At 55.1% G+C, this 27,713-nt stretch overlaps 1 protein-coding gene across 20 annotated transcripts in view; it reads right to left on the bottom strand.

The window, feature by feature from the left end:
- SMAD3 (SMAD family member 3) overlaps positions 1–27,713 on the bottom strand; it is a 126,926-nt gene that overhangs the window by 4,448 nt on the left and 94,765 nt on the right. For all 20 annotated transcript variants that reach the window (XM_055536775.1, XM_055536784.1, XM_055536785.1 and 17 more), the window contains 7 exons: positions 21,819–22,012; positions 21,499–21,630; positions 20,155–20,229; positions 16,825–16,875; positions 7,309–7,521; positions 4,906–5,043; positions 2,346–2,490 (listed from right to left, as the gene is read on the bottom strand). In XM_055536775.1, coding sequence (XP_055392750.1) covers positions 2,346–2,490; positions 4,906–5,043; positions 7,309–7,521; positions 16,825–16,875; positions 20,155–20,229; positions 21,499–21,630; positions 21,819–22,012 — 948 coding nt within the window. The remainder of the gene's footprint in view (positions 1–2,345; positions 2,491–4,905; positions 5,044–7,308; positions 7,522–16,824; positions 16,876–20,154; positions 20,230–21,498; positions 21,631–21,818; positions 22,013–27,713) is intronic.

Below are 27,713 nucleotides of genomic sequence, written 5' to 3'. Positions count from 1 at the left end.
ATGCATCAGAGTGGCTTCTCCTGATCTGGTGTCAGTCTTCTTCCCAGAGCCAGAGCTACAGCCTGCCCTGCCAGACCCAGTCCTGGAGAAGGTGCCACCAACTTGCTGAAACTGCCTGCCAAACTCCTCCAAGCAGGAAGGGAAAGGAGGTGGCCCCCTTAAACATGTAAGGCAAATTCCAGGGTGCCCCAGAGGCCCACCGGTTGCCGTGACGGGCCGCTAATGGAGAACCTCCAGCCAGAGCAAAGGTCTTCCCAGCCCCCCGTCCTAAATGGGCACCCACAGCTCCCCCGCCTCCAGTCCTGGCAGGCCACGGTGACGGGCGTCTGTCTGGTTGAGGGGTGTTTTTTTACAAAGCGCCGACAGAGTCCGCATGCCGTTGGTCCCCAATGTGCTGATATAATTCCCATCTATGGCCTTATTTTGGAAAATCTTACGAGCAGAGCGAGCCATGGAACAATTACTGGAAAAAACTAAGGCACACCACACGTTTCTTTTCCCCAAAGCCCTCTGTCTAAATTCGGGCTGGTTGATGACGCAGCTTGCAGGCGAGCTCCCAAAGGCCTCCGCTGAGCAAAAGGCTATCTGCTGAGGCCGGAGGTGCGGGTGCCAGCTGGAGGTGAGAGGCCCGGCTCTCGGCCACCTCACAGGAAGGGATGAAACCTTCCTCTCCTTGGCCCAGGAGGCAGAGGAGGGCGAGACTGTTCTGGGAAGGGGCCGCGCCGCCGGTCAGGCTGCTCCACAGTGCTGCCAGGCAGCAGTGACGTGGTGGGCTGCACAGGCCGGGCTGTGCTGGCAGCGTGTCCTGCGCGGTGACACAGTGGCCCCAGGGAAAGGCTCCAGCCAACAAAGGGCCTCTTCCCCCAGCACTTGAAGCTGGGCGGCCGCGTGCCGCGCCAGGTTGAGAGCCGCCAACCCCAGGGCACCACCCTCCTCGCCTGGCCCGCGCATCGTCTGAGCGGAAGGTTAGAAACGGGCTCGCAGACTCGGCCCCGGGCGCCTGCCTGACCCGGGTGCCTGTGTGCGACCTTCAAAACGGCAGTCTGAGTGTTAGGAGGGACAGACCTCCCTCTGGCTCCTTCCCACTGGGTCCATCTTTAAATATTTCCCTTCCCCAACAAAAAGCAAGACTAGTTTTCTAACCTTTCTTGTTGCCTAATGATTCCAGCCAAGGCTAAGAGGTGAGCTACAATGTCCCTCGGGCTGGGCCCGTGGGCCTGGGCTGATCTCAGGCTGTTATCAGCCTGAAGGCTGACCACTCGGACCGCCCAATTGGTCACACCTCCCAGATTTGAGAGAGACCCCACAGACCAATGGCTGTGTTCCCCAGCACTGTGGGGCAGACACGGAGAACAGCAGCTAAAATACGGTAAATGACAGACGAGGATTTTACGGACCGAAATCCTCTAATGAGAATCTGACTTTCCATAAGTCACGCTCATCTGGATTTCATTATAAATGGTGGCCCAGAGCCAATACTGAAATGGGTTTGGCCCGGGTGCAGAATGACTGCAAAACAAAATGGATTCCAAACATCTGGGAAAATGAAGAGAAGGGGGGAATAACTTGCGAGGTGCTGGCTTGGGCTGACGTGTGGGTGCCCCTGCCTCTGCCGTGGAGTGGGGGCTGGGTGCACAGACCCGCCTCTCGAGGAAGCTCCTGTGCAGGTGTGGAAAGAAAAGGAATGGGCAGCTTAGGCCCACACCCGAGAGGTCTGAGAGCTTCGACAGAGCAGACCAGGGACGTCCCCTGACCAGTGCTGCGTTTAAACCAGTACGTGAAATTCTGAAAGAAAATCATTTCTGAGCAAGTGAATTATTGTTCCTTTGACTGCTGGCATCTCCTCCTCTCTTCCCTGCTTTCTTGGTTTTAAAACCCTAGATCCTCAGGATTACCAGGTCAGAGAAGGAGCCACAGAGGAGGGAAGGAACCCTGAGGGGGAGACTTAACTCCTTGGAGAGGGTCGTCCTAAAACCATCTGCCCAGAAGAAACGAGGAGGACGCAAAGAGGGTGCAGTAGTAGGCTCAGCATTTCCACCAGTGATGTGACTTCAGGCAAGTCAGTTCCCTCCCTGGGCCTCCATTCCCTCATCTGTACAACAGGGATGATACCAACATCCCCACCCAGGGTTGTGACGATGAGATGCTGCCCGTGCCTGAGACGCTGAAACGCTGGGCAAGCACTGCTCGCTCTCCCTCGCCTGGGACTCAGCCCCGCTCTGATCCCCGGTCCTTCTGCTCTTCGGGGAGAGGGCCAGCCTAGCTCATCTCTGAGGAGCCCCTGCTCGGCTGTTCTGAGTCACCTGTGGCCCCCGCACCCCTAGGACAGGCACCCCAGCACCCACCTGTACTCGGCTCCCCAGCCTTTGACAAAGCTCATGCGAATGGTGCACATGCGGGTCAGCTGGTACACGGCCTCGAAGCCCTGGTTGACAGACTGAGCCAAGAGGGCGGCAAACTCCTGGTTGTTGAAGATCTTCAGGTTGCATCCTGCCAACAGGACAGACGCAGAGCTCACGGGGACGAAGACTGTACTTGGCCTGAGCACCCCTCCTGGTTAAAGCCACCCCCCAGGTCACCCCCCAGACCAGCATTTCCGCATTAGCCACAGACTCCACACTCAGCCGCCTGCTGGGGGTGGCCCATGTGGTCTCCACCCTGAAGCCACCTTCAATAGGGAGGTGCAGCCGACACAGCTGTAGGGGGTTGCTCAACCCTGGTCCATACGTTCTAGTTCCCAGAGCGAGGGGAAGGCTGAGGGAGACAGTCAGGTGGGGGGCTCTGCCCTGGGTGAAGGGGCCAGGCGGAACTCCAGGGAACAGAGAGACAGGGCTGTGACCCGAAGGTGCCCTTGGCGTGGGGCATGGTCAGCCACCTGGGGAACAGAAGCCCGTGCCCTTCGATGGAGGGGGCGCCAGACAGGGCAGCTGAGAGGCTGCCCAGCCTGCCATGCCAACAGGAAGTTCAGCAGAGGGTCCTGGGCACCTTCCACCCAAGGTTCTCCGATGAATCCACCTCCGCTGGGACCGGGGGTAGCGAGAGATCTGGGCACAAAGGTGGGTTAGGGTGACATTCACAGGAAAGAGAAGGTGTGTGCCTGACTCTCCCAGCAGTTCAACCAGAGACAGGCACACGTGAAACGTACAATAAATCTCCTGTTTGAAGTCCTACAGCCCAAGTGCCAGGAATGTGTCAACGAGAAAAATAAAAAGACAAAAGCACATGCCGGAAATGCCCCAAAGGTGAGCTGAGGTGACGCTCACTAGCGGGCCAGCACTGACTGGGCCCCTCGGCTGGCTGTGCGACTCTGGGCTGGTCCCTTTCTCTTCTAAGCCCGTATCTCCCTTGTGAAAGGAGAGGCTGGCCTCAGGAGCCCCCAGCTCCGACATTCCAAGAACTGACAGCCAGCACCACAGCCAGCTCTGCCCGAACCAGAGAGGCTGGGAGGGCCAAGGGGTGGGCAGGAAGCCAAAAGCGCAGCTGGGCTTCCTCTCCTCGTCTTCTCTGAGGGGACAGGAGGTGGAGCAGGGCCCACAGTGGGCTCCAGCCCCCTGCCCAGCGAGCAGCAGAGGAGCTCACAGCCCGAGGCTCGTCCTGGCTCGGCCGCTTACTAGCTGTGCGTCCTGTGCAGGTGACTCAGCCTCTCTGAGCTTATTTCAACATGCCTCCTTGCCTGGAAAGCTAGAGTAACTGGAGAGGACCAAGTGAGCCCCAAGATAGACACGTGCTCTGTAAACGCAACCGCACGACCTTCTGGGAACAGAGAGCACCGCTAGCATCTCAAACCGCATTCTTCAATTGACCTTGCCCATGACCCGCCACACCACCACCATCTGCCTCTTGGCAGGCAGGGAGACATGCCACACTCGTGCCGTAGGCAATGGCCTGAGCCACACGTTCCACCCGCCAGGCGCAGTCCACACTCTGCGGCTGCATGTCCTGGGAGGAGGGGGCCTCGGGGGCTTTCTGCCTCTGCTTTCTATGCAAGGTTCTAGGTAAGACCAGCCTCTTGCCTGGTTTTCTACCCAGGGCTGGCCCTGTCCACACCACCCTCTGAGGTGAGCCAGGTCAGTCCTCCACCCCCTGGAATACATAGTCCTACTCAGAAAACCCTCAACAGTCCCCTTGAGTAAACGTGATCTCGTGTCCTTCCATGGCCCGGTCCCATCATATTTTCTAAACATGTCCCTGACTGTCTTAAACAGCCTCCACCACAGCCAGAGTGCAGCCCACACGTGTCTTGCCCTCCTTCACCTCTAGGCCTTTGCCCATGTCATCCCCTCTGCCTGGAATGCCCTCATCCCTGCCCCCATCATCCTGTGGCTACTTCTTCCACACGGATGCAGGCCCATGGCTCCTTGCGAGCCCAAATGCCTTATCCTCCATGAAGCCGCCTCTGAACCATCCTAACAAATGCTTTTCCCCCTTGGGTCCAACAGCATGTGACCTGTGCTGCTTGCTTTGTGCTTAGCACCACCCTCCCTTGTATTAAGCACATTTGGGTCTTTGCCTTGTACACTCAGCTGATGGGTACACTCTGAGAGGGCAGTAGTAGGGCTTCCTGTACCCTCCCATCCCCCTGCAGCTTCCAGCATGGCTGTAGGAAGGAAGGAGGAAGGGAAGAAGGAAGCAAACAAGCATACTACCTCAGCATCTGTGCACAGAGGCAGGAAACAGGTACCCACAGATCAAAGGCAGACCTGTCAGATGCTGCGTCTGTTCTGCGGAGGTTCCAGGAGGTCACAGTGAGACAGCAAGGCACAGAGAAAACGCAAGTGAAGCATCTCCAGATTGTCAGTGCAAACACCAATGAGAAGAAAAGGAAGAAGGCGGCTTTCCGGCATCCCAGGCACTCGCAGCAGAGGAGAGGCCCAAGGGGTGGGGTGGGTGTGTAGATGGTGGTACCTGGTGGAATCTTGCAGACGGTGGCTGGGTGCCAGCCATAGCGCTGGTTACAGTTGGGAGACTGCACAAAGATGGCACTGTCACTGAGGCATTCTGCGAAGACTTCCCCTCCAATGTAGTACAGCCGCACGCCCCGCCCTAGAGAGATTCAGGTTAGCCTGGACCAGCTCTCTGGCCCCCACAGTGGTCCTGGCACCCACCGCAGCGACCACAGGAGGCAGAGCTGCAGTCAATGTTCCAGGTGACTGGTCTCTAGCAGCATCACCAGGCAAACGGGACCCAGAGTCCAGGCCTAATCCCACCAGGAGGTGATGGGTGATGCTGGGCTGCTAAACTAGGGAGGCAGACAATGAGAGGAAAGAGCACAGGGTAAGTCTTAATGGTAGCCTCCACCAGTGATCTGCCACAGGCCTCAGCCAAGTTACCCAGCCTCAGTTTCTTCATCTGCAAGAAGGGGATCATGATAATACCTACCTCATGGGTGCCTGGTGGGCAGTAGCTGTTGCTGCTACTCTTAGGTCCCTTCCCCTTCCAACATTCAGAAACTCGTAGTCAACCTGCAGAGCTCCTCAGGCAGCAGACACCCCAGGAGCCCTTCACTGCAGGCGTGGCTTAATTAACGCCACCCCATGTACCTTTCTCCTCTTGATGCGTTTTTCTAAACCATTCCATAGGTCTACATCATTTCGTTTTCCTTCATCCCTTAAATCTACTCCAGATGGACAGAAATTATTTTTAAACTGGCCCTGCAATTCAAGCGGTTACATAAACCCTCCAACAATGAGTCTCTGCTCGGCCAGGGGATGTACTCTTCTGCCTGGAAGGCCTCTGTTCCCACTCCAGGAGGGGAGAGGCCCTGAGGGCCGAGAAATGGAGCCAGATTTCACAGGCGCGACGTGGAGCGGGATGGAAAGCAGGTGATCTGCTACAGGCCTGCCACCTCGTCCCACAGCTGTCCCCTGCCCCCACTCCCCTGCTCCACCTGGCTCAGGGCTACAGGACTTGGCATCTCGAAGACCCCAGGGTGCTGGCAGACCCAGGGGGGCCCCAGTATTACGTCAGTCAAGAGCAGGAGGCAGAGGTGGAGGTGGGAAGACAAGATCCAAGGAACAAAAATGTTTGTTTGGGTAACTTTTAAAATACTATTTTTAGATATACAGAAGTATGGAGTGAGTAAACACACCACTGTGTATACCACTGCGGGTCTTTCTAAACCAAGTGGGAGGCTGTCTGGGAAGGGTACAGGCTTGGAGCAGGGGGCTCTATGTCGCCCACTGTGTCACACAACTGCTGTGTGCCCTCTGCCCCTCCCTGGGCATCAGGTTATTCCCTGGAAAACGATCCCACTGGCGCAGGCCCATGGCTTCCCAACTTTTAACTGGAAAACCCTCTCTCTACATGAGATCTTCTGTGAAGGCCCACGATACAAGCAAGAGCAGAGGTGCTCTGGTTCACATGGGCCCGGACGCCTGCTTCCCCGCTCAGCTCTTGAGTTTGCTCTAGAGCCCCTCGGCCACCGTGGATGCACTGAACAATGTCTGAGAATACCCACCCTCTCTACTCCATCTCTACGACCCTTCTAGGTGACTGGATCGCAAAGTTGTGAACATCCTCAGCATGATAATTTTGTGAACAAACCGAGGGACACACATCAAGGCTTCACCTTCCCTATACTAAGTGATCTTTCGCCACGGGCTGGGGCTCAGAAGACAGTGTTAGCAGCCGTGCTGTCCCGGCCGCAGGCAATGAAAGTGAAAGAAAGTGAAAGTCGCTCAGTCGTGTCCGACTCTTTGTGACCCCATGGACTATACAGTCCATGGAATTCTCTAGGCCAGAATACTGGAGTGGGTAGCCTTTCCCTTCTCCAGGAGATCTTCCCAACCCAGGGTTCAAACCCAGGTCTCCCGCATTGCAGGCAGATTCTTTACCAGCTGAGCCACAAGGGAAGCCCAAGAATCCTGGAGTGGGCAGTACCTATCGTCTTTTCACCTTTTCTAAGTTCCTAGGACAATAATATATGAAATGAACAAATGGAAGATCACTCCTCCAAGACAGACTATCTACCTGTCTGCGCTCCGTACTTTAAGGGTATTTTTATTAAGAGAATGGCACAGTTGCCTTTCTTGAGAAATCCAAGGGTCTTCCTCTACTGCTTTCAAATTTTCAGAGACAGTCTCTGCCCAAGGAGGGATGAACAGGCGACCTGGATTGTACCCATCTTACCCTAAGCAAGGTGACAAGGCCTGAGGGGCAGGTGAGGGAGGCGCGGCACAGCGGTGGCAGGAGGGTCCCAGCGGGGGCTGGGGTGGGTGAGGGAGGCGCGGCACAGCGGTGGCAGGAGGGTCCCCGCGGGGGCTGGGGTGGGCTGGGGTGTCAGGGGTGCGTAGTGTGGCCGCCCCTTACCGATATGCCTCCGTGTCAGCTCCACAGCCGCGTTCCGGTTGACGTTGGAGAGCAGCCCCAGGCAGAAGCGCTCCGAGTTGGAGGGGTCGGTGAAGCCATCCACCGTCATGGACGGCTGGGAGGCATGGAATGTCTCCCCAACGCGCTGGTTGAGCTCGTAGTAGGAGATGGAGCACCAGAAGGCCGGCTCGCAGTAGGTGACGGGCTGCAGGTCTGAGGAGACAGGCCAGGCAGCTGGGTCAGGGAGTACCCCCAGGCTCTGGACCCCTGGATGGGGTCCCTTGGATGCCCAGGAAGACTGTTTCCTCGCCTCTCAGAGGGCATTATGATCTCCCCATCCTTTTCCTGTGTAAAACTCGCAGGATCTAGGGGGGCAGAACCGTTAGGTTTTGGGAGACGCGTTCCACCGGCCCTGGCACTGTTTAGCTTGAGCTCATAAAGGCTCTGCCCCGCCTGGCCTTAGGTCAGAGCCATCTTCAAGGAGGTGCCAGGCCAAATCTGGAAGGCCCTGGGACCAACCAAGAGACACCTGGGCAGATGCACCAGACAGGCCAGGAGCGGCCAGTGCAGTCTCGTCCCGCCACCGGCCTTTCTTTCAAGGTCCCCATAGTAACCCTTGCTGATCTCTGCCCCCCAAAAGGGCCTGCAGCTGCTGGTTCTGCCTGATCATGGGCCAACTCCTAGCCCATCTCGCGGCAGCGTCCAGGCCTGTGAAACGGCCAGATGACGAGGCTAGTGCGACCCCGGGTGTCACCCGGGCTCAGCGGTTGCAACCACATAGGCACCGGGTGCCATCTGCAGCGTGAGCTGGGTCCCTGCCACCGACCACGGAAGCTATCCTCCACGCGTATCCAGATGCCATCCACTGGGCGGCTGAGACACACACTCTCACCTAAGAGAAACTCGGCATTTATCCCAGTTGCCAGCCTGTCTCAGTCAAGGGCACCTTAGAGCAGACTGCCATCCTGTGAGAGGGTGGTTCTCAGAAGAGGTAGGCACCCCGGAAACAGAGGTTTCCCCTCACGTGGCACCACATCGCCTTTCCCGTGACTCGTGCCACCTCCAGCCATTCCAGGCTCCACACCTGCCCAGGAGCCCTCCTCCTGCCCATCTCTCCGTCATAGCTCATCTCAGGGTCCAACCTCCTGGCCAGGGGCCAGGCCCTCATCATTCCTCATTTGCACCACTGCCTGCCCACTGACATGACCCCCTGCCACCCCCTCCGCACCCCAGTCACCCCTTCCAGCCGGGCACTGCTCCTGGGACCACATCCTGCACTCTGCCCCCTCGAATCCTGTGTGCTGGACAATCAGGGAGATTGCTGCTCTCAATGCTCCATCACGGGTCACTCACTGTGGCTCTTATTAATACATATATACATATACATGGACGGTCATTCAGGGTGCGTCTCTGGGCAGCTGGTGAGAGAGTCCAGGAGGGCTCACTGGACCAAGTCTCAGCCCTGGCCTGAGACCCCTGCTCACTGCCTGGCAGTGAGAACCCACGAGAACCTCTGCTTAGCTCCCCAGGCCGCTGACAGTGTGTAAAGCCCAGGAGAGAAAAACCCAGAAGGTGGGGCCAGGTCTCCCTGCTGGGCAACGTGGCCCTGACCTCCTTCCAGGGTCAATGTCCACGATCCCATCTAAGGGTGAAAAGAAGGTCAGCACACACAGGAGGAGCTGCAGACAGGTGACAACCTTGCCCTTGCCACACCCAGGAAGAGTCGGCCGGAGGGTCAGGACATCTGACCAGGTTTCTCCGCCTCAGCACTATTGAGATTCGGGGCCGGGTAATTCTGTTTGGGGAGAGAGGGTTCTGTGGGCTCCAGGATGTGTGCGGCACCCTTGGCCTCTAGATGCCGGCAGACCACATCCATCTCGCCCTCCCAGCTGTGACAGCCAGAAGGACCTTCAGACATTGAGAGAGGTCTTCCAGGGAGCAAAATAGCCCCCAGACGACAGTCACTGCCCTGAATGTTTGACCAGGTCATGGAGCCCAAGCTTCAGGCCAGACACAGAGCAGCTGTGTGCTGCTGAGCAAAGCAGTTTAGCTCGGAGTTCCAGTGTCCACATCTCCCCGGGGCCACCCGAGTAGAGAACCTCCTTTCTCACCCGGCGCTGTTTTTCGATGGACTGAGAGAATTCAAGTGGAGAGCAGGGCACACATCAGACACTCAATAAATGGTGTGTACAGAAATTAGAATAATTTTGGTTGTTCAAACTTGAGAACATCCTGTTCTTGGCCTGACCTCCAACCAAAGGGGGCAAAGTGTCCTTGCTCCTCCCCCTCCTGCCAGGGTGGAGCAAGGGAAGAGGAGGGAAGGCAGGGTGTCCAGGCTACTTAATGGCGAAGTGGGTGTGATGGGGGCAGAAGCAACCACAGCCCGCGGCCAGTACCCTGGAGGCTGGACTGAGCCATGTCAGCCACATCTGGCTCTGGTGTTGCTCGATGTTTGACATTCCAGTGAGATAAGTTATATTCTAAACAATGTGCTCACTAAAATGTGAGCTATGTTGCTTTGGAAATCTTAAGAAAAACAACCACCACCACCTAAGAAATCCAAGTGCACTCCAAGCCTTCAAAGTGGCCCGGCAGCGTGTCAGATCCAGAAGGTACTGGGGAAGCGCTGCGGGCCCCACTCCCCAGAGGCAGGCTCTGCTGACTTTGCTGCGCAACCTCAGGGACATGACGTCCCTCTCTGGCCTCAGTGGCCCAGTCTGAACAGTGACTGCAGTGGACTGGAAGCCACCGAGAGCAGACTCTGAAGGTCACGGGTCACCCTGAAGAGGCAGCCGTGACTGATCTGGGCTGGCCTTGGCCTCCCTAGCCAAGTACAGAACAGCATCCTCGTCCTCAAATGATAAAGCCAAGTCCAAGTCCTGGGCTTAGTGCAGGCAGAAGGCAGTGAGCCAGGATCCCAGGAACACTGACCCAGTCCACTTGTCAAAAGAAGGGAAGTCAGCAGGCCACCCGCTGGGTAACGTGGGGCCAGAACGCCATTCTGGTGATGTGTAGGCTTTGAGGTGTCTCAGAATCAGAGAGACTCGGAGTCCTCGCCAGAGGCTCTCCCAAGCAGATCTGAGCCCTTATCTAAACATCCCTGCAACTCACAGACGCGCACTAAACAGTGTTGTGGAAAACACAGGATGCAGGAGCCTGACACATAATTAAGCAGATGGTAGTTTGGGGACTGGAGCCGTCAGGCCAAGGCCAAGTCTGAAGGCTGCCATTTCAGAGAGGGCTGTCTGGACGAGCTGACCCACGTTCAGAAGCAGCACCCCAGCCGTGCACTTACTGTGGTCTGCAAACAGCTGCCAGTCGGCCCGGCCTTTCCCCTCTCCCCTCCCATCATCGCTCAGGCCTTCCTGCAGGCACTTACGCCAGGGGAGCTGCACGCTCAAGTACGACCCGCTCCGGGGCTCTACCTTGAATGGCGCTTTATTTTCAAACTGCATGTCCGCCCTCATTTCTTTTTCTAGTAAAGGACTTATCCACACCATGGTTTGGAACAAGACCAAGTCAGGACCCTGGGAAAGAGAGACTATAAACAGGCTAACCATCAAATTAGATAGCTACTTAAAGAGCACTCAGCTTGGCTCTGAGCTTCCTAGCAGACAAGGCAAAAAGGGGGCATGACATGCGACCTGGCTCTGGTTGGCAAAAAGACAAGGCAAAAAGGGGGCATGACATGCGACCTGGCTCTGGTTGGCAAAAAGAAAATTCTTACCAGTTCTGTAGGGAAAATAAAGCTTGTCCTGGGCACTAAATCTTAAAATAACTCTTCAGTGAGGCCACTTCTCCCCCACAACAGTCAATACAGTCAGCCAAGCCACCCTGGATTCAAGAGGGTCCCAATAAATGCAGAAGCAATTTTACATAAGGCTGCTTCTGGGGGAAAAAACTCTGAACATATACGGCTCACAGGCTCCTCTGGGTGGACAGGGCAGGGTGACCTGCCCCAGAGAAAGCGGTTTCGCTTCCCCAGACCAAGGACTCCACACACCTGGTATGGCAGCTGACGGCACGCGCCCAAGGCCTTCCCTCCACACGGCTCTGCTCCCAGTCAGACTGCTGAGTTTGTGCTAATCCCTCTTCCTGTGGCAGAGGTGTTGCAGACGCAGGAACCTCCCGCTCCAGCCACTCTCGGCCCCCAGCCCCCGCCGCTGCGGTGAGGGCCAGATTCCTCGAGGGGCAGGGGGCACTTAATTCTCGACTGGCCCCCTGCCAGCCTAACGCACTGGCTGGCTCTGGTTCTGAGCCCAATTCCAAGCTGGCATGGACTTTCTGTTTTGTTTAAGGGAAAGAAAACAGAATAAAACCCAGAAGGCAACACTTGGATTAAGGGATGCCTATTAAAAACACGTGCAAGAGATCCAAATCCGGGAAAGGAGAAGGGGGAGGCCCGAGCGGGGCAATTAACTTTCCGCTATACGTCGAGTGCAGGGAGCGGGTGAAGAGCGGGCGCGCTGATGCGGCGGAGCTAAGATCAGAGCGCCAGCGCCCGCCTCCATCTGGGCCCTATGGAAGGAGACTCCACACCCTAGGCCCCATCTGCCTTCCCACTGCCTGCACTGCTCGCCCCCCTCATCTGCTTGGACACAACCTTCACGGCCCAGCTCAGGTGGCTGTGAAAACATTCTCTCACCCCTGGTGTCTGAGCCACCTGCCTACCTAAAAGTCAGGTCCCTGCCAGCCCAGGACAGTCATCCCAGCAGCTGGGCACCAATTCCAACTGATCTCACGAAGGACTAGGCAACAAGCCCACTTTTACCCAGAAAGGACCCCTGCTCTATCAACCTAGGACCAGTCTACTGAGACCAAGAACAACGGAAAGTCTCAGAGTTGGACAGATGCCCGGGAGTCTGACGGTCCAGCCAGCAGTTGACTTCCTGCCATGAAGACGTTCGCCTGTGGTATCCCGAGCTTATGGAAGACAAGAGCTCAATGGGGCCTTGGAAAAGACACCTGAGATCGGGTTTGGGCTATAGGGGGTCCCCTGCCCTCTCTTGAGGGGTCAGGGGTCTTCCTGCAACCTTGGCCACCTGGGCCCCCTTCTCTCAGCAGGAGGAGAAGGCAGCCTCAGTCCAGGGCCCTCGGGGAAACCATCACCTCCTTCAACTCCAGCTCAGTTCCTGCCCCTGGACACTCCCTGGTACCTCACTTCCCCCAGTCAAAGCCTCTCCAGAGATGTCTCACTCTAAAGCAAAAAACAACTTACTCACAGGCAGGATCTGGCTCGTTATCTCTCTCCACCTCCCTCCTCACCCTTGCATTTGCTCCAATCCTTGACCTAAATCCTTAGGAAATTCCAGGTGACTCATCCAACACAATGTGTAATAACAGGAACTTCACCTGCTCACATCCCTTCCCTGCACAACAAAGCCCTGGGATCTCCCCAGAGCCTGCCGCTGGCCAGAGGCTGAGTTGGCTCTCAGTCACTCCTGGGGCTCCCCCATGAGGCACCCCAAGTGGCTTCACTGTGGCCAGAGGCTCAAGCTTTTGCCTGGAGCAGGAAAGAAATGAAGATAGTAGCCAGATGTCCTATGCCTGCTTTCTGTTTGTATAGTAACTTCTTTATGAGAACTAATAGGTGTCCTGAGATGCCCAGATGTCTCCGGGGAGAACTCTCCATGTGCCCATCAGCATGCTGCGGTTTGGGACATGTGGCCGTGAAAGAGGAATGCAGGGCTGGTAGCTGTGTGCTGCCCCACCCCCGCCTTTATCTGCCTGCAGCCCACTGCCGAGGACTGGAGCCCCCTCTCCTGCCCACACCTGCTCTCCAAAGGATGCCCTTGAACCTCCGAGGAGCTCTCTCCTTACACCTCACTTGGCATCTCCACAGAACTGCCCACCCCCTGCCCTCAGCACCTCTCCCCCCTCTGACTGTTGGGCCCCATCCTCCACCTGACCCCCAAGCCTCTTCCCGAGGCACATCTCGTGAGTCCATCCTTAGGTCTCCCTCTCCATCCACTCCCAGGACTTCAGCCGAACCTTTGTCAGTGTTTCCCAAGTGAGGTCTATAGAATAGTCCATGGGATCCTAAGAAAGAGGTGTTCCAACAGTGGTCGGATCCTGGGGAGAAACGCTGGACCAGCCAGGCCTCCTTTCTGCAGGACTCTCAGAGGCTTTACGCTGCAAGTGCCCTGGGGGGCCTCAGGAGCGAGCACGGGACAGGCTTTCCAAACTCATCTGATGACAAAATCATGTCTCTAACCCCACGATGGGCAAGGCTATCACACATGCTAATGGCTCTGAAGCTGCGCCTCCAGCCGTGGCCTCTCTCCTGGCCGTCCCGCTGCTTCCTGGACTCAGGTGAGCAGAGGCGCCTCCCTGTCACCCTCCACGCCAAACCCCGTCCCCCATCTCCTGGGGTCCGGCCGCAGTGACACGGAAGCCTCCTGGTCTTCCCAGTTAAAGCTGGTCAATAAACGCTGCTGATTCAGGCCCATGGTGCTCACAGATGCCTTCTCCTGTTCCGCTTCCTTTCTCTAAAGCATTCATCTCAGCCTCCTCCAGTGCTACAGCTTCCTAAGTGGGTTTTTTGGGAGGGAGGGGTGGGGCAGAGGTGGTAGCCCCAGCAATTTCTCCTAAAATTTAAATTCCACATAATGGCCAGATTAATCATTACGAAGCCACCATCAGATAAGCGCCCAAAATTCGAAACCCACCATCTTGCCTTATCCTGTAGGCAAGACGGGGCTACGGAAGTGTGGCCTTCTGCGCTCTTTTCTCAGGCCTGCCAGCCCCCTCAGCCTCGTCTCCACTGTGCCTCCCACAGGCCAACCCACCACACTGCCAGCCGTCCGCAGAGCTCGCCCACCCTTGCCCCGGCAGTGCCCCGCCCTCCGATTCTGCCTGTCCCTCAGGGCCCAGCTCACACGGGCCACCACAGCTCTGAGGCCTCCCCACCCTGCCGGGCACATGCAGTTCCCCTGTCGTGTGCGCTGGGCACAGGACAGCACCGGTGACTAGACACCTCCAGCCACTCCACCAGACGATGAACGTTTCAGGGTCTTCAGCTCTGGACCCCCAGCATGGGTACATACTAGGAACTCAGGGAATGAGTGAGTAAATACGGAGAAGACACTGACCACCCAGCATGATGTCCCCACTGGAATGCCACCATTCCCTTCTATAAGCCCTCAGGGAATTTCATCTGCACCTACCTCTTGTTTTATATAAAAAGTTATTTACAGTCCTGCTTATTTATCCCAACAAGGCCCACAACACTTTGATGTCAGGGTCTGGGACTCCTCTTTGAATTCCCCTACCTGGGCTGGCATACAGAGACAGAGCAGGAAGTGCCAGCAAATGGTTGAGTGAGGAAGAGACAGGCAAGCAGGCAGAGGTCCCGCCAGGGACGACATGGGACACCAGGACCCTCAGTTCCCTCCCTGAGCCGAGTTCTACTGAGTGAGAAAGGGGAGAGCTGGTCCAAGTGGCCGAGCATGGCAGGGTCCCGCTGCATGTGGGGGCACAAGCGCTGGATCCCCGAGGCCTGAGGTCCCCATTTCCCAGCTGTGTGAATGGGACAAGTCCATTAACCGGCCTGCCCCTTGGCTTCCTGTTCCACAAGATGAAAACTGGAACACTACCACCTTATTCAGTTGTCATGAAGATGCAGCGAGCACGCACGAAGTGCTCTGAACAACACTCAGTAACAGCGAGTTCTCAAGAAATGCCAGCCATTATCATCACCATCCTCTCATCTCCATCCAGCCCTGATGCCAAGGCGATGAGACTGTAGGGTCCTATCGATGGTTTTGAGTGGGCGAAGGCTGGGGTTCGAGGGCTCATCAAGCAGAAAGGAAGCCAGGCCTGTCCGCACCCTAGTCTCACCATGAGTCCTTCGTGACTCGTCAGCTGACTCGTGCTCCCATTCACATCTTCCCAGCAGAGGGGCACCCCTCTCTGTCCACCAGGCTTGGAGGCCTTTCCTTCATTTGGAAAAGATGGCCTCAGAATTCCTGACCCTCAGACAAGAGGCCAAGGGACAGGGCCGCAGCCCGGGAGGATCGTGCCAGTCGGGCACTCTGCCTTGGGGCCAAGTTCAAGGACATGCTCTCATCCTGGTCTACGCAACCTCGAGGGGAATGCAGAGTGAGCACCCACCCAGGACAACTTTCAGTCCGAACCACAGAGTCCGGCAGTGGGGTTGTCAGGTCAAGCACCAGCTCATGTCTGTGGACTGAAAGGGCTGCCAAGGTGGGGTCAGAGGGGTCATCCTTCAAAGCAGAAAGCCCAGAGTGAAGTTCACAGTTATGGCCTTCAAGTTAACATGAGCTTCCAGCCTTCAGCGTTTATGTTTAATAACTCCATCAGTCCTTTCACATTGGGAACATACACCGTGGTATTATTTTACAAAGATGCTAAAACAGATCCCCCAGTCACATTTCACACTGCCCACTTGTCAGCCTGTATTAAAGGGTTTTCAAGCAGCTCCCACATTCCAAATGATGACTCTTCATCTGATGCTATCAGTCAAGGACTGGGAACAACTGGGAACAGAAGCCAGGCCAATCCACTCTGATTCACCAAGTTTGGATATTAGCTCCTCCTTTCCCTGAGCCCCAAGTCAAGTCCCAGCAATACAGGCCAGAACAAAACCAAACTCACATTTTTCTAAAGCTACCAGACCAACTCAGGAAAAAAATTCCTCTAAATGAGAACTGAACAAATATTTCATTTGTTTTGAGCCCTCTGGCAGGCCCCACACTGAAGCCAAAAGATGCTCCTGGACTAGAAAAGCAAATCTCACAAAAATGACCCAGAAATCAAACATCTGAGGGAAGGTTGTGGAAATGATGGCCCAGCCGCTCCAAAACATCATGAGATAATGCAAGATGATCAATGAGACATCTAAGCATGGAAATGTGTTTACAAAACAATAGAAGATAGAAGGAAAAACTGAATATGAAGTATTCTCTCAAAGGCAAAGCACAAATATATGTGCTTGATTCAAAAACATCAGAGGACCAAGATAAAGGGAACGCATTTGTGTTAGGGTAGAGGGATTATGGGTAACTTTGCATTTTTTTTAAAATTCCTTATATGGTACTCTTTTAAATAAAAATGACATCACTGTCAGATGAGGTGCTCAGATGAAATCCAAGTAAGTGTATCTGAAACAAGTCCCCGACAGCTGGGGGTTGTAGTCTGCAGCACTGCCCGTGGCTTTGCATCAAACCACACACGGATGCTCGCCGACCACAGACCCTCATGTTTCTACAGCACAAGATTCAGGGGATTTTCATTCACTCGTGTCTAACCGCCTCCCCGGGGAAATACAAACCTGGCCCCCCGGCTGCCTTTCCTGCCACCGCTGTTCTCAGGTTTCCCATCCTGTGGGTGACCCCAGAAGCTATGTAAGCAGAAACCTGATGGGTTGTGCTGGGCAGATGGTGGGGGCCGGGGGCGGGGGAGGAGCCTCACCTTCAGGGCTTCCTCCCCACACTGAGCACCAGCCAGGGCTACAGCTAAAGGGGGTTCAAATCATACAGACAAGGAGCTACTTACCCAAGTTATTGTGTGTTGGGGACATCGGATTCGGGGAGAGGTTTGGAGAACCTGCGAGGTAAGACACTGCTGTGAGACGTCAGAAAAGACTGTTGGCCTGGGAGCCAGATGACAGAACGTGTACTTCACAGTGGGGCGGGGAGAAATCCCGCTGAGCCTCCACGGCCCAGGAGAGGGCCGCACCTCCTGTCCCCTTGCCTGTGCGCTCCCTTCCCTGGGTCCCAGCTTCTTTATCTGTGCAACCAATAGATGAGCGGATGACCTTGGAGTCTCTTCCACAACTCGAGGGTCTGATGCGTCTAATCAAGCCCGCAGCATGCGGTTGCTGCGGTCCCAGCCTGCGCGCACAGACCCCACACTGACATGCCCTGTTAACTGAAGGACAAAAGGAGCAGGGAAGACCCTCTCCCCAGCCGCCCAGATCCCTCTCTGCTCTCAGAGCTCAGGGTCTGCAAATACCAATGCAGGCATTCCCAGGTTTCAGGAAACGCACCCAGCTGCCTCAGACACCCCACAGCTCAGCAACCAGACTGATGTTTTATGCAAAACATGATGCTACACACGGGGAAAAGTCCTAACCACCCAGTTCTTCCTACTCTATTATCTTTACTCATTGCTCCTGGTGGGTGGGTGGGTGTGTGCGGACCCACACAGCATCAGCCTTCAGAAAACCAAGCTATTGCTTTCCCAGAAAGCAACACTGGGCTGGTCCCTCCATTGTCCCTGCACCCACGGGGCTCCAGCTCCAGAGAGTTGCTTGTTTACTGACAGTCCTTTGCACCTGGCTCCACTCCCTGAAATCTCCAGTCCTCACCACTGGGCCTTCAGCTTAGGCTGCCTTGAGCTGTGAGCGGGGGTCTGCTCCTACCCCTCAACTCAGCTGTGACCTCCTTGAGGACCAAGGGGGAACCATGGGTTTCACCCCTCGCACCCAATTTTATGGGGGATGTGGAAAAGTCACAGAAAAAGTAGAGCTTTCAAATCTTCCATGGTATCTGGACATGGCACCACGTAGCCATAGGTCTTTGGCAAAGTGGTTCAAACACTCTGAGCCTTGATTTTTTTTCCCCTCAGGTATAAAATGGGAATGATACCATATACTGTGTGATGTGTAGAAATGAAGCAGAACGGTGCACACAAATAAGCCTACACCATGGCTTGTACACAGGAGGTGGTTAGTAAGTGTTGGTCTCCTATTTCAGGCTGGTCCAAATCATGGAGACCCAGGAAGTGGGACCTTCTCTCTGGTCTGAACAGACATGCGCATATATCTGGGGAGACATAGGGCTGGACAGGGAGAGCCTTGGGCCCCAACTGAGATGCTCCTCCCGTCTGCTGTCAGGAAGTCAAGCCCATGAGCAACTGGACTGGTCTGAGTGAAGAGCAGAGAATAAATGGGAGACCCCACCCACCCACCCACGGGCTGGCTGGGCTCCACAAAGCCCAGGACTCATATTCAATAAACATTCATGTCCACAACAGGGTCCTACAGGTACACGACGGGAGGAGATGAGAAAGGGAGGACAGAGAAAGGAAGGGGAAGACAGAAGAGTTGAGAGGGTGAAAAGGTGGGCTTGTCCCATGTAAGACCTTCTTCTCCTTTGGTCTGTTTGCACAGGCAGACCTTGTGTTACTGTGCTTTGCAGATGCAACGTTGCATCCAGCCAACATACTGGCACCATTTTTCCAACAGCATTCAATGATTTCATGTCTTTTGTCCCCTTCTGAAAATTCTCACAATGTTTCTAATTTTTTAATTATTATATTTTTGATGGCAATCTGTGATCTTTGATAGTTACTACTGCAAAAAAGATTTTGACTCATTGAAGGTTCAAATCATGGTTAACACTGTTGAGCTACCAAGTATTTTTTAATTAAGGTGTGTACACTACTTTTTTGGACATAATGCTATTGCACACTTAACAGACCAGGACAGTATAAACATAACTTTTACACGTACTAGGGAACAAAAGATTTGTGTCACTTGCTTTATGGTGATTATCTGGATGTAAACCACAGTATATCAAAGGTTTGCCTGTAATCCTTCCATAAACCTGAAGAGTAGCGAGGAGGGAAGCAGGCAGGAGAAGAAGAAACACAGCATCTGCAGAGATGCTGCTCAGGGGGCTGGTTTCCCATGCCAGCATTTAAAGATGTGGGCTTACGGCAGGCACTTGGCATCAAATACAGGTCTCCGATGCATTCTGACTGGGTTCACACTATCATCCACTCATCAGTGGTATGTGGAGGTATGTGGCACAATGCCCAGGCTATATATCAAGTGACCACATTTACAATAAACAGGCACGTCCCCTGCATCCTTCTTTCAGGAACTGCACTCTCTTCTGGGCTATGTGCAGGGCAGGTGGCCCGACCACATTGGACGGCTCTGTGTACCCAAGGCATGCCTCCCATCATCGGAAGGGAACATCTGCTTGGCTCCCTCCTCCTCACCCAACCACGTGCAACGCCATGCACATGCGATATGGCAGCTGGGGTTCAATTCAAGAAGCCGCTGGTCTGAGGCCAATTTGGTCCCAGAACAAATGATGTGGGAACATCTGGAGATGTGGCTGGAGATGACTGGGCTGGGTCCCTCATGGCAGGAACACATAGATCACATTTGGGCATCACACAAAAATAGATGCTTCGGGGCCTTGCAAAGATCTTGCCTCTGTTCCAACGCTCCTGAGCTGTTTCAGGTGATGAAGCCCACCCTCCATCACACTGCCAGCAGCATCTCATCTGCTTTCAGCCTGCAGGGGCTCCACGTCAGCCTCTGGCTACACCTGAAGCTTTGAATGACTGGCCCTCCTGTCTCTGGAGGAGGATGCTCTAGCCACACAGAGCTCTCACCCACCCCAGAACTCACCAGCTCTCCTCCCCACGGCCCCTCATGACTCTGCCTGGCATGCTGCTCTGCCTGTCCTGGCAGCCTGGCCAAACGCTATATACTTCCAAGACTCAATGCAGGAAAAGCCTACACCGCAAGTTACTGCTCAGTCCCCCAGCACTTTGTCCCAGGCTGGGTGGCACGGCCCTGTTCCATGCCACATAGCATCTTCCATCAGGGCACACAGGAGACAGCACGGTAACTGCGGGCTGTCTTGCTGGTCTCCCCCACACACCATAAGCCACTCAGGCTCCTCCTCTATCCCAGATCTGGGCCCATAGTGATTGCTCAGTAAATATTGGATGGAGGGACAGAGAGAAGGATGGAGAGAGAAAGTGGGGAGAAGGGAATAGAGAGAGCGAGATGGAGGGACAGAGGGAAGGATGGGAAAGGGCAGGCACTCAGGACGAGATGCAGAGACTCCACAAGACTCTGACCTGCATCCATGCTGTGGTTCATCTGGTGGTCACTGGTCTCTCCATCTTCACTCAGGTAGCCTGGGGGTGGGGTTTCTGGGAATTGGAAGGAAGGTGGTTCATTACATGGCCTCCGGTTTGGCTCTTAAGCCGCCCTTTGCAAAATCATAGCTTCAGGCCACTACGCCGGGGGCGGGAGCTGAAGGCTGGGCCTCGGACTCCTGGCTCTCGCTGTCCTGGCACACTCATCCTCCCGTGTTCCCACCTGAATCGCTCTGAACTGCATTCACACTGTCTGACTTCCAGTCTGAAGTGCCTATTCCTACAGTCTCTGTGGGCCTAAACTTCTCCCCATCCCTCAAGACCAGGTTTAAGCCCCCCGCCCCGTTCCCCCCCTCTCCCCGCCACCTGGCAGTGGACTCACCTATCTCTGAGGGCAACTGCCTCAAACCACCCTCTGGCTCCACCACCCACCCCCTTACCATGATCTGCCGGCTGTTGAGGGGATGTCTCAAGTGGGATGCAAGCTGCATGAGAGCAGACTGCCATGCATTCCTCTCATTGAGCTCAGGCCCTGACTGACTTCTCTGCTTTGCTGAACAAAGAGAGTAGGCAACCCACCCCCTGGGGACCAGAGCCACCTGTGACATGAAAGGCCAGAGCTGTAAAGCAGGTCCTCCCTTAATGCTCTGACCCACGCAAACAGCCTGCGGTCAACCTCAGCACAGTGAGCTCATTCGGGACCAAAGGCTAGTCCAAAGTAGACGGCTCCGAAAGGAACACGGCCCATCTCTGCCCCAGCTACCCTAGTGCAGGGTCTGGCCAAGCACTGCCAAGCAGTTTTCCTGGACTCCTGGAGTTCTGGTGATTCACACATTATTTGCATGTAAATGATGGGCTTCTAAAAACATTTACACTCTGACAGCAGAGCCCACTTCTCCCTTTAGAGTAAAACCTCCCACCCAGGCTGGAACCCTCCCAGGGCTTACTTACAGGGCCGGTTCTCCACACGCTGCCCGGCCCTTGGCCCCGGCTCGGCCCACTGCCTCCGCAGCCCCCAGACCTTCGGGGATCCTGCCTGAACTCGAGCCCCGGGGCCCGGAGGGTGGTGAGAGAAACACAGCCTTGCTATTTCCGCTTCCAAAATAAATGACTGCACCGAGGCCGGGCGGAAGGGTCACGCCGCCGCTCCTCCATGCCAAGAAAAGCATCATTAGTGAGCGGGGAGCCAAGGCCATGGATCCTCTCCCCACAGGGACGCGGGTCTGAGTCAGGGGACGCGGGCCAGTGGGTGTGCAGAGATGGGGTGACGGGGCCGTCCCGCGCCCGCCTCTGGGGCTGGCCTCACTGCTCCTGGGTGCCTACCTGGAATATTGCTCTGGGGCTCGATGCCGGCAGGGAAGTTAGTGTTTTCGGGGATGGAATGGCTGTAGTCATCCAGCGGGGGGAACTCGGCCGGGATCTCTGTGTGGCGGGGCACCAACACAGGAGGTAGAACTGTGCAGAGGAGACAGAGGGAAGGAGGGTCAGGGTGGATGCCAGGCTGCACTGAAGCCCCGGCACCCCCAGATGCACCAGAGGCCCGCCCTCAGGAAGAAGAGAGGAAGGTAGGGGACGGGGAGAGGAAGAGGGGGAGGAGAAGGATGCCCGGTAGACACCTGCAGACCCCACAGAGGAGGCCGTACCTGGGGTCTCTACCCTCTGATAGTGGTAGGGATTCACGCAGACCTCGTCCTTCTTCATGTTGAAGGCGAACTCACACAGCTCCATGGCGCGCAGCTCGTGGTGGCTGTGCAGGTCGGGCCACCGCCACAGGCGGCAGTAGATGACATGGGGGAGCCCCTTCCGGTGGGACACCTGCAGCCGGCCATCCAGGGACCTGCCAGGATGGACAGGAGGAGCAGAAACGGACAGTGAGGGGGATCCGGCCTGCCCCCTCCCCAAGTCCAGCCCGCCGAGCTCCTGGCAGAGACTCAGAAAGCTCCCCCCACCGCCAGCACTTGTCCGGCTCGCAGACAGAGGGCCTGCAGATCAGAGAAGTTCCGGGCATGCTGGAAGGGGTCCAGGAGAAGAACAGAAGCCCACCAGGCAGGCCGAGGGCTCCTGGGCCGGCAGAGCAGACCCCGGAGCCACCAGGCCACGGGATGACTACCCTCCTTGACCTTGAAGGGAACAGCACTGAACTGTGCTCTGCAAAGGCCAGGCCAGGCGGAGGTGGGCAGAGGGACCAGGGCTGAGCTAGAAGACGGGAGCTCTTCAGGAGCCAACATGAGGACACGGTGATGCCGCAAGGAGGATGACGGCGCGCAGCCCGTCTCCAGCGTCTCTCCATGCTCACCCAGTTCCCTCCTCATACACAAGAAAACAAGGGGGAAAATCCCCCGTTTCAGCTGGGGTCTGTGATAAGGGGGGGAGCGAGGGAGGGACGTGAAAGGGAACTGTAACTGGTCAGGGCCTACACAGCAGGCCTCCCAGGAGCCCCTTTCTGTGTGTGGGCTTCTTGCCGGTGGCCCAGGCGCCCATCCACGGTGCTCCCCTAGCTCAGAGCTCAGGCCTACATGGTTGTGCGTGAGCAGAGCTGCGACCCCACTCCAGGCCTGGTTCTGCCTCGGTCCCCAGCCCAGCTCGGCCCAACCCGCCACCCATGGCAGTGTCCTGTCCCTGTGCAAGCCTTGTTTTCTGTGGTGACTTGACCTCTGAACAGTTGACCTAGTGCCCATCACATCCCCTCCCTAGGGTAAAACGTGGTCCTTGATGGACCAGTGGCGTGTGTCCACGGGAGCTCTTCTAAAAGGCAAAACCAGAAAGCCTACTCCAACCCATTACATCAGAATCTTCCTCTAAAATCTCCAGGTCATTGGCCCAAAGGAAAGTTGGAGCAGTGCCATAGGCCGTGACGACTGGGAAGCTCGAGCAGCAGGAGCACCATCAGCCAAGAGTCAGGCGGGAGACAGGGGGCTTCTGAAAAGATGCGAGACTTCGGGGACAACCAGGATTAGACGGGTGAGGCGAGTCCTTACACAAAGAATTCTTTATCAAGGGATTTCCCTGGTGGTCCAGGGGCTAAGACTCCATGCTCGCGATGCAGGGGCCCCGAGTTCAATCCCTGGTTGGGGAACTAGATCCCGCACGCCATCAACTAAAGGTCCTGCCACGACTAAGACTTGGCACAGCCAAATTACAAAGAAGACGAAGGAAAAAAAGGGAATGCTTTATCTAACAAGTATTTCAGGAGCTCCTACTCTGTGTGGCACAAGGGATACAGCGGTGAGGGAAAGAGAGGAAAAGAGGCCACAAAGCGGTCCCGGCTTCCATGGAGCTTCCATGGGCAAGGCCAATGTTAATCTACTAATCAGGTCAGCAAAAATGACAAGCGAAGAGCAGGGAGCTGCGAGCACATACGACCCTGGGGATGATGCTTCACTGAAGGGCGAGACAGGGCATCTCTGAGGGGACAGTGGTTGACCAGAAAGTCTAAAAGGCAAGTAAGCAGACAAAGGGGGCTGAGAGGAGGACATTCCAGGTAGAGAGATGAGCGTGTGCTCAAGTTCCAAGAAGGTGGAAAGCATAATGAGGAGGGAGACCAGAATGGAGGCCAGAGTGGCCAGAGAGGACGGAGGCTGGGGCAGCAGGGAGGGGTGCCTCTGCAGGGCCTCAGACTCTGGTTCTGCCTTCTTTCTAAGAGCCACAGGAACCCTCTGAGATGCGTGTGTGCATGTGTGTATGAAATTCTGGCTGTGGGGACAAGCGGACTGGAGGCAGTGGTGGTGGAAGAGTCAAGAGTGGATGAGACGGGGAATTCTCTGGTGGTCCAGTGGTTAGACGACTCCCTGCTTTCCCTGCTGAGAGCCCAGGTTCAATGCCTGGTTGGGGAACTAAGATCCCACAAGCCAAGTTGCATGCCCCCCACCACAAAAAAAGAGTGGATGCGATGGGTGCTCTTGTATATAGAGAGAGGCCCCCAAAGGCAGTACTGCCCTTCCTATAAGAAGGCTCATCCTTGGACCCCCTGGTCAGTGGGCAGGACGTTTCTGATTGCTGGGCAGGGCTGGTGGAGAGGCATTTGAAGCTCTCTCTCCCTGCCCCGATTCAACTGAGGGTACCTGTTTTCCTGAATAAATGGAATTTATGGACACTGTAAGGGAGGGGCCTGTCAGATGCCATCAGAAGTACCAACCAAAGAGACAGAAACAGGAATCCAGGCAAACTCTCTGAGTCACTGGCCTGGGCAGGGGGAAGGATGGACAGAGGTCAGAGTCGGGCTATGGCGCAGGGGCTGCCGGGAGCTGCTGACCAAGGGCAACTCCAAGGGTGTAATTACCTCCCTCCTGTGGGGCCCCACACCAAGGAACCCCAACAGCCCCAAAACAGTAATTAGCAGGCAGAACGAGAGAAGACAGCCTGGGACTCGCCCCTGAGACACGGAAGGCAGACGGCCAGATGTGGAGTCATGAGACCCGGGGTCAAGACGAGGTTCTACTCTTCCGCCTGTGAGACCCTGGGCAAGTCTTGAGGTCTCTGGGCCCCTCAGTTACCTCATCTGTAAAATGGGAACATTCTCCCCCCACTGCTGCACTTGACCTCATGCAATTTTCAGTATCCACTCAAAAGTGCTTTCTGGGGGCTTCCCTGGTGACTCAATGGTGAAGAATCTGCCTGCCAATGCAGGAGACACAGGTTGACCCCTGGTCTGGGAGGATCCCACGTGCCACGGAGAAACTAAATCTGTGTACCACCACTGTTGACCCTGTGCTCTAGAGCCCGGGAACCACAACTGCTGAGCCTGTCCACCCCAACAACTGAAGCCTACACACCCTAGAGCCCATACTCTGCAACAAGAGAAACCACTGGAATGTGAAGCCCCTGCTCACCATAACCAGCAAAAGCCCACATCCAGCAACGAAGATCTAGCACAGCCAAAAATAAATAAATAAAATTATTAAAAAAAAAAAAAGTCCTTAGTGAGGTACCAACCAATGAGCATTATTCTTCCACACCACAACGGACCGTCTCCGAAGTCAGCCCTGGATAAGTGAGGTGAGCTGTGGGGCTGAGGGGGAGAAAAGGGGGGAGTGGGAGGTGACTAGTGGGGACAGAGAAGGACTTAGCTGTTCCTATTGTCTTGAAAAGCCACTGTGTGCCCACAGAGAGGGATGTGGCCACACTCCCTCTTCAGTGTTTGCCAAAATCCCCCGAAAAGAGACAGCTGAACGCCTGGAGTGGCCTCCAAATGCAGAGTCCTTGGCGAGATGCTCAGCCTAGCAGGAAGGAGTGACTGTGCGGGGAGTCCCCCTTCCCTACCCAGTTGATGGAAGGCTTTTTTTTTTTTTAATGCAGCACTATTTACAATTGCCAGGACATGGAAGCAACCAAAATGTCCATTGACGGAGGAGGACTGGATAAAGAAGATATGGTGTATATATACAAGAGAATATTACTCAGCCATTAAAAAAAAGAAAAAATAATGCCATTTACAGTAACATGGACGGACCTAGAGATTGTCATATTTAATGAAGTAAGTCAGACAAAGAAAGACAAATATTGTATGATACCACTTATACATGGAATCTTAAAAAATGATATAAAAAAACCTATTTACAAAACAGAAATAAGAGTCATAGATGTAAAAAAAAAAATAGTAATACAGGGCAGGAAGAAGGTGATGGTGGACAACAGGAGAGAAGGGTCCCCCTTTCCACAGGACAGACAGACTGAGCGAGTGAGCAGAAGGCCACGTTCCCATCAGCCGTGCACAGGGCCTGGGCCTCAGCAGGGAAGGCGGACAGGAAACTCTGGGCACTCCTGGTGCAGAGGGGTGCCCACACGCCGCCCTAACAGCCTAACCCCGGACCCTTAACGCCGAACCAGAGACCCAGAGTGAGCCAGGGCCCCACACCTGCTTGGGGGCCTGCAAGGGAGAGACGGGCGCAGAGTGGGCAGAAATGGGAGGCTGTGGACAACACAAGGCCTGCACGTGCTATGTGGGGATGCAGCCCTTATGGGTTTGGGTAGTTGATGGAGGGGAAGGAGAGGCAAGGAGGGCAGAAGGCAGATCACACTGGCAGGCAGAGGCCTCAGTGTCCTGACTGCTCATCCAACCCCTTCTGGGTTACATGGGTTGTTTTTTCTCAGGGCCTAAAGATCCTGGCTGTCTACCTGCAGTATTACAGCAGACAAAGCTCCAAACATAAAGGAAGGAGCAAGGAGAAGGGGGTGGTGATAAATGGGAGGGGGTATGAGACTGGGAAGGTGAGGCGGGGGAGGGAGAGGGGACAAGGGATAGAGGATGGGAGGGAGGTGGAGGAGAGAGAGGAGGCAAGTGGCGGATGGTGGGAAGGAGATGGATGGAGGAAGGGGAGGGGAAGGAAGAGAAAGCGGGGGAGAGGAGCAGGGGGAGGGGAGGAGGGGGAGGGGGAGGGGTGGGAGAGACTAGGAAAGTCTTTGGTCAAATACAACAAACCGGATGGATGCATTTCTCCCTGTCCTGCCCAAGACAATGAGTAGAAGAGCAGATCAGACAAAACTGGAAAGCAGCTGGCCAAATGGGAACAGACTTAGCAGAGTGATGTGAGCTGAGACCAAGCATCATCAGAGGAAGCCAACAGAAGTGATTCCCATTGGGCCTCAAAACCTGGGAAGACTCAGGAGTTGGAGGCACCACTCAAGTGTCAAGACTCGGCTGAGAATAGGAAGATGGAGCTAAAGTCTGCAGAAGAGGCCGGCAGGTCCCAGCTCCTTCCCTGTCAGCCTCCCCACAAACAGGACCTCCCCAGGCCTGCCAGAGACAGGTCTGCTCTCTGTGGAAAATGATCCGGAGAGCAGGGCTCTGGATGGGGTCACAGGGCACAGCTGGGGGTGAAGTCAGACAAGGGTTAGAAACAGGATTTCGTGAAGGCTCCCTTGTTCATCAGGCACCAGGACACTAACAGTCAGGCCCATGCCCCCACTCCCACCTGTAGAGGAATTAAACAGCTCAGCCCAGGAGAAAAGACCTGCAACACTGACATCTGGGGATCACCCAACAAAACAACCCAGTTCCTGCAGGCCTGCCCTACAGGGAAGCCCATTTGCCAACAGGCCCCTCCCATCGCCATACGCCGAGCAGGCACTCATCTGTTCACTGCCACACTCTCTAATAGAGACACACATCCAGAATCCCCACAGACAGACATAGTGGGGAAGAAAAAAAGAAGTCTGAGGCAATGTAGGGAGCAGAAAAAAACTTGCAAACAAAATGAAACAAAACAAAAACTACTCTCAGGGAGACAAGTCACTGGAATCCTAAAACAGGAACAGTTGCAAACTATTGAAAAACATTCCTGGAAATAAAAAATAAGAATAGTAATGAAAAAATCAAGAGAGACTGAGTTTTTCATGGACGTCTTGAGTTTTTAAACTACATACATGAATTATTTTAATAGCATAATTTTTTTTTAAACCAAGGAAGGTACAATAATCAAGGTGCAGATCAATGGACACTCATCGAGTCCAGAAATAGCCACACAGATATGATCCACTGGTTTCTGAAAAAGGTCCAAAGATAATTTAGTAGAGAAATAAGGGACCATTTTCAACAAATG

This window comes from Bubalus kerabau, chromosome 10, assembly GCF_029407905.1.
Source record: "Bubalus kerabau isolate K-KA32 ecotype Philippines breed swamp buffalo chromosome 10, PCC_UOA_SB_1v2, whole genome shotgun sequence".
Taxonomy (NCBI): Eukaryota; Metazoa; Chordata; class Mammalia; order Artiodactyla; family Bovidae; genus Bubalus; species Bubalus kerabau.
The sequence above is the reverse complement of the archived record's forward strand: the minus strand, read 5'-3'. Positions and strand labels throughout refer to the sequence as shown.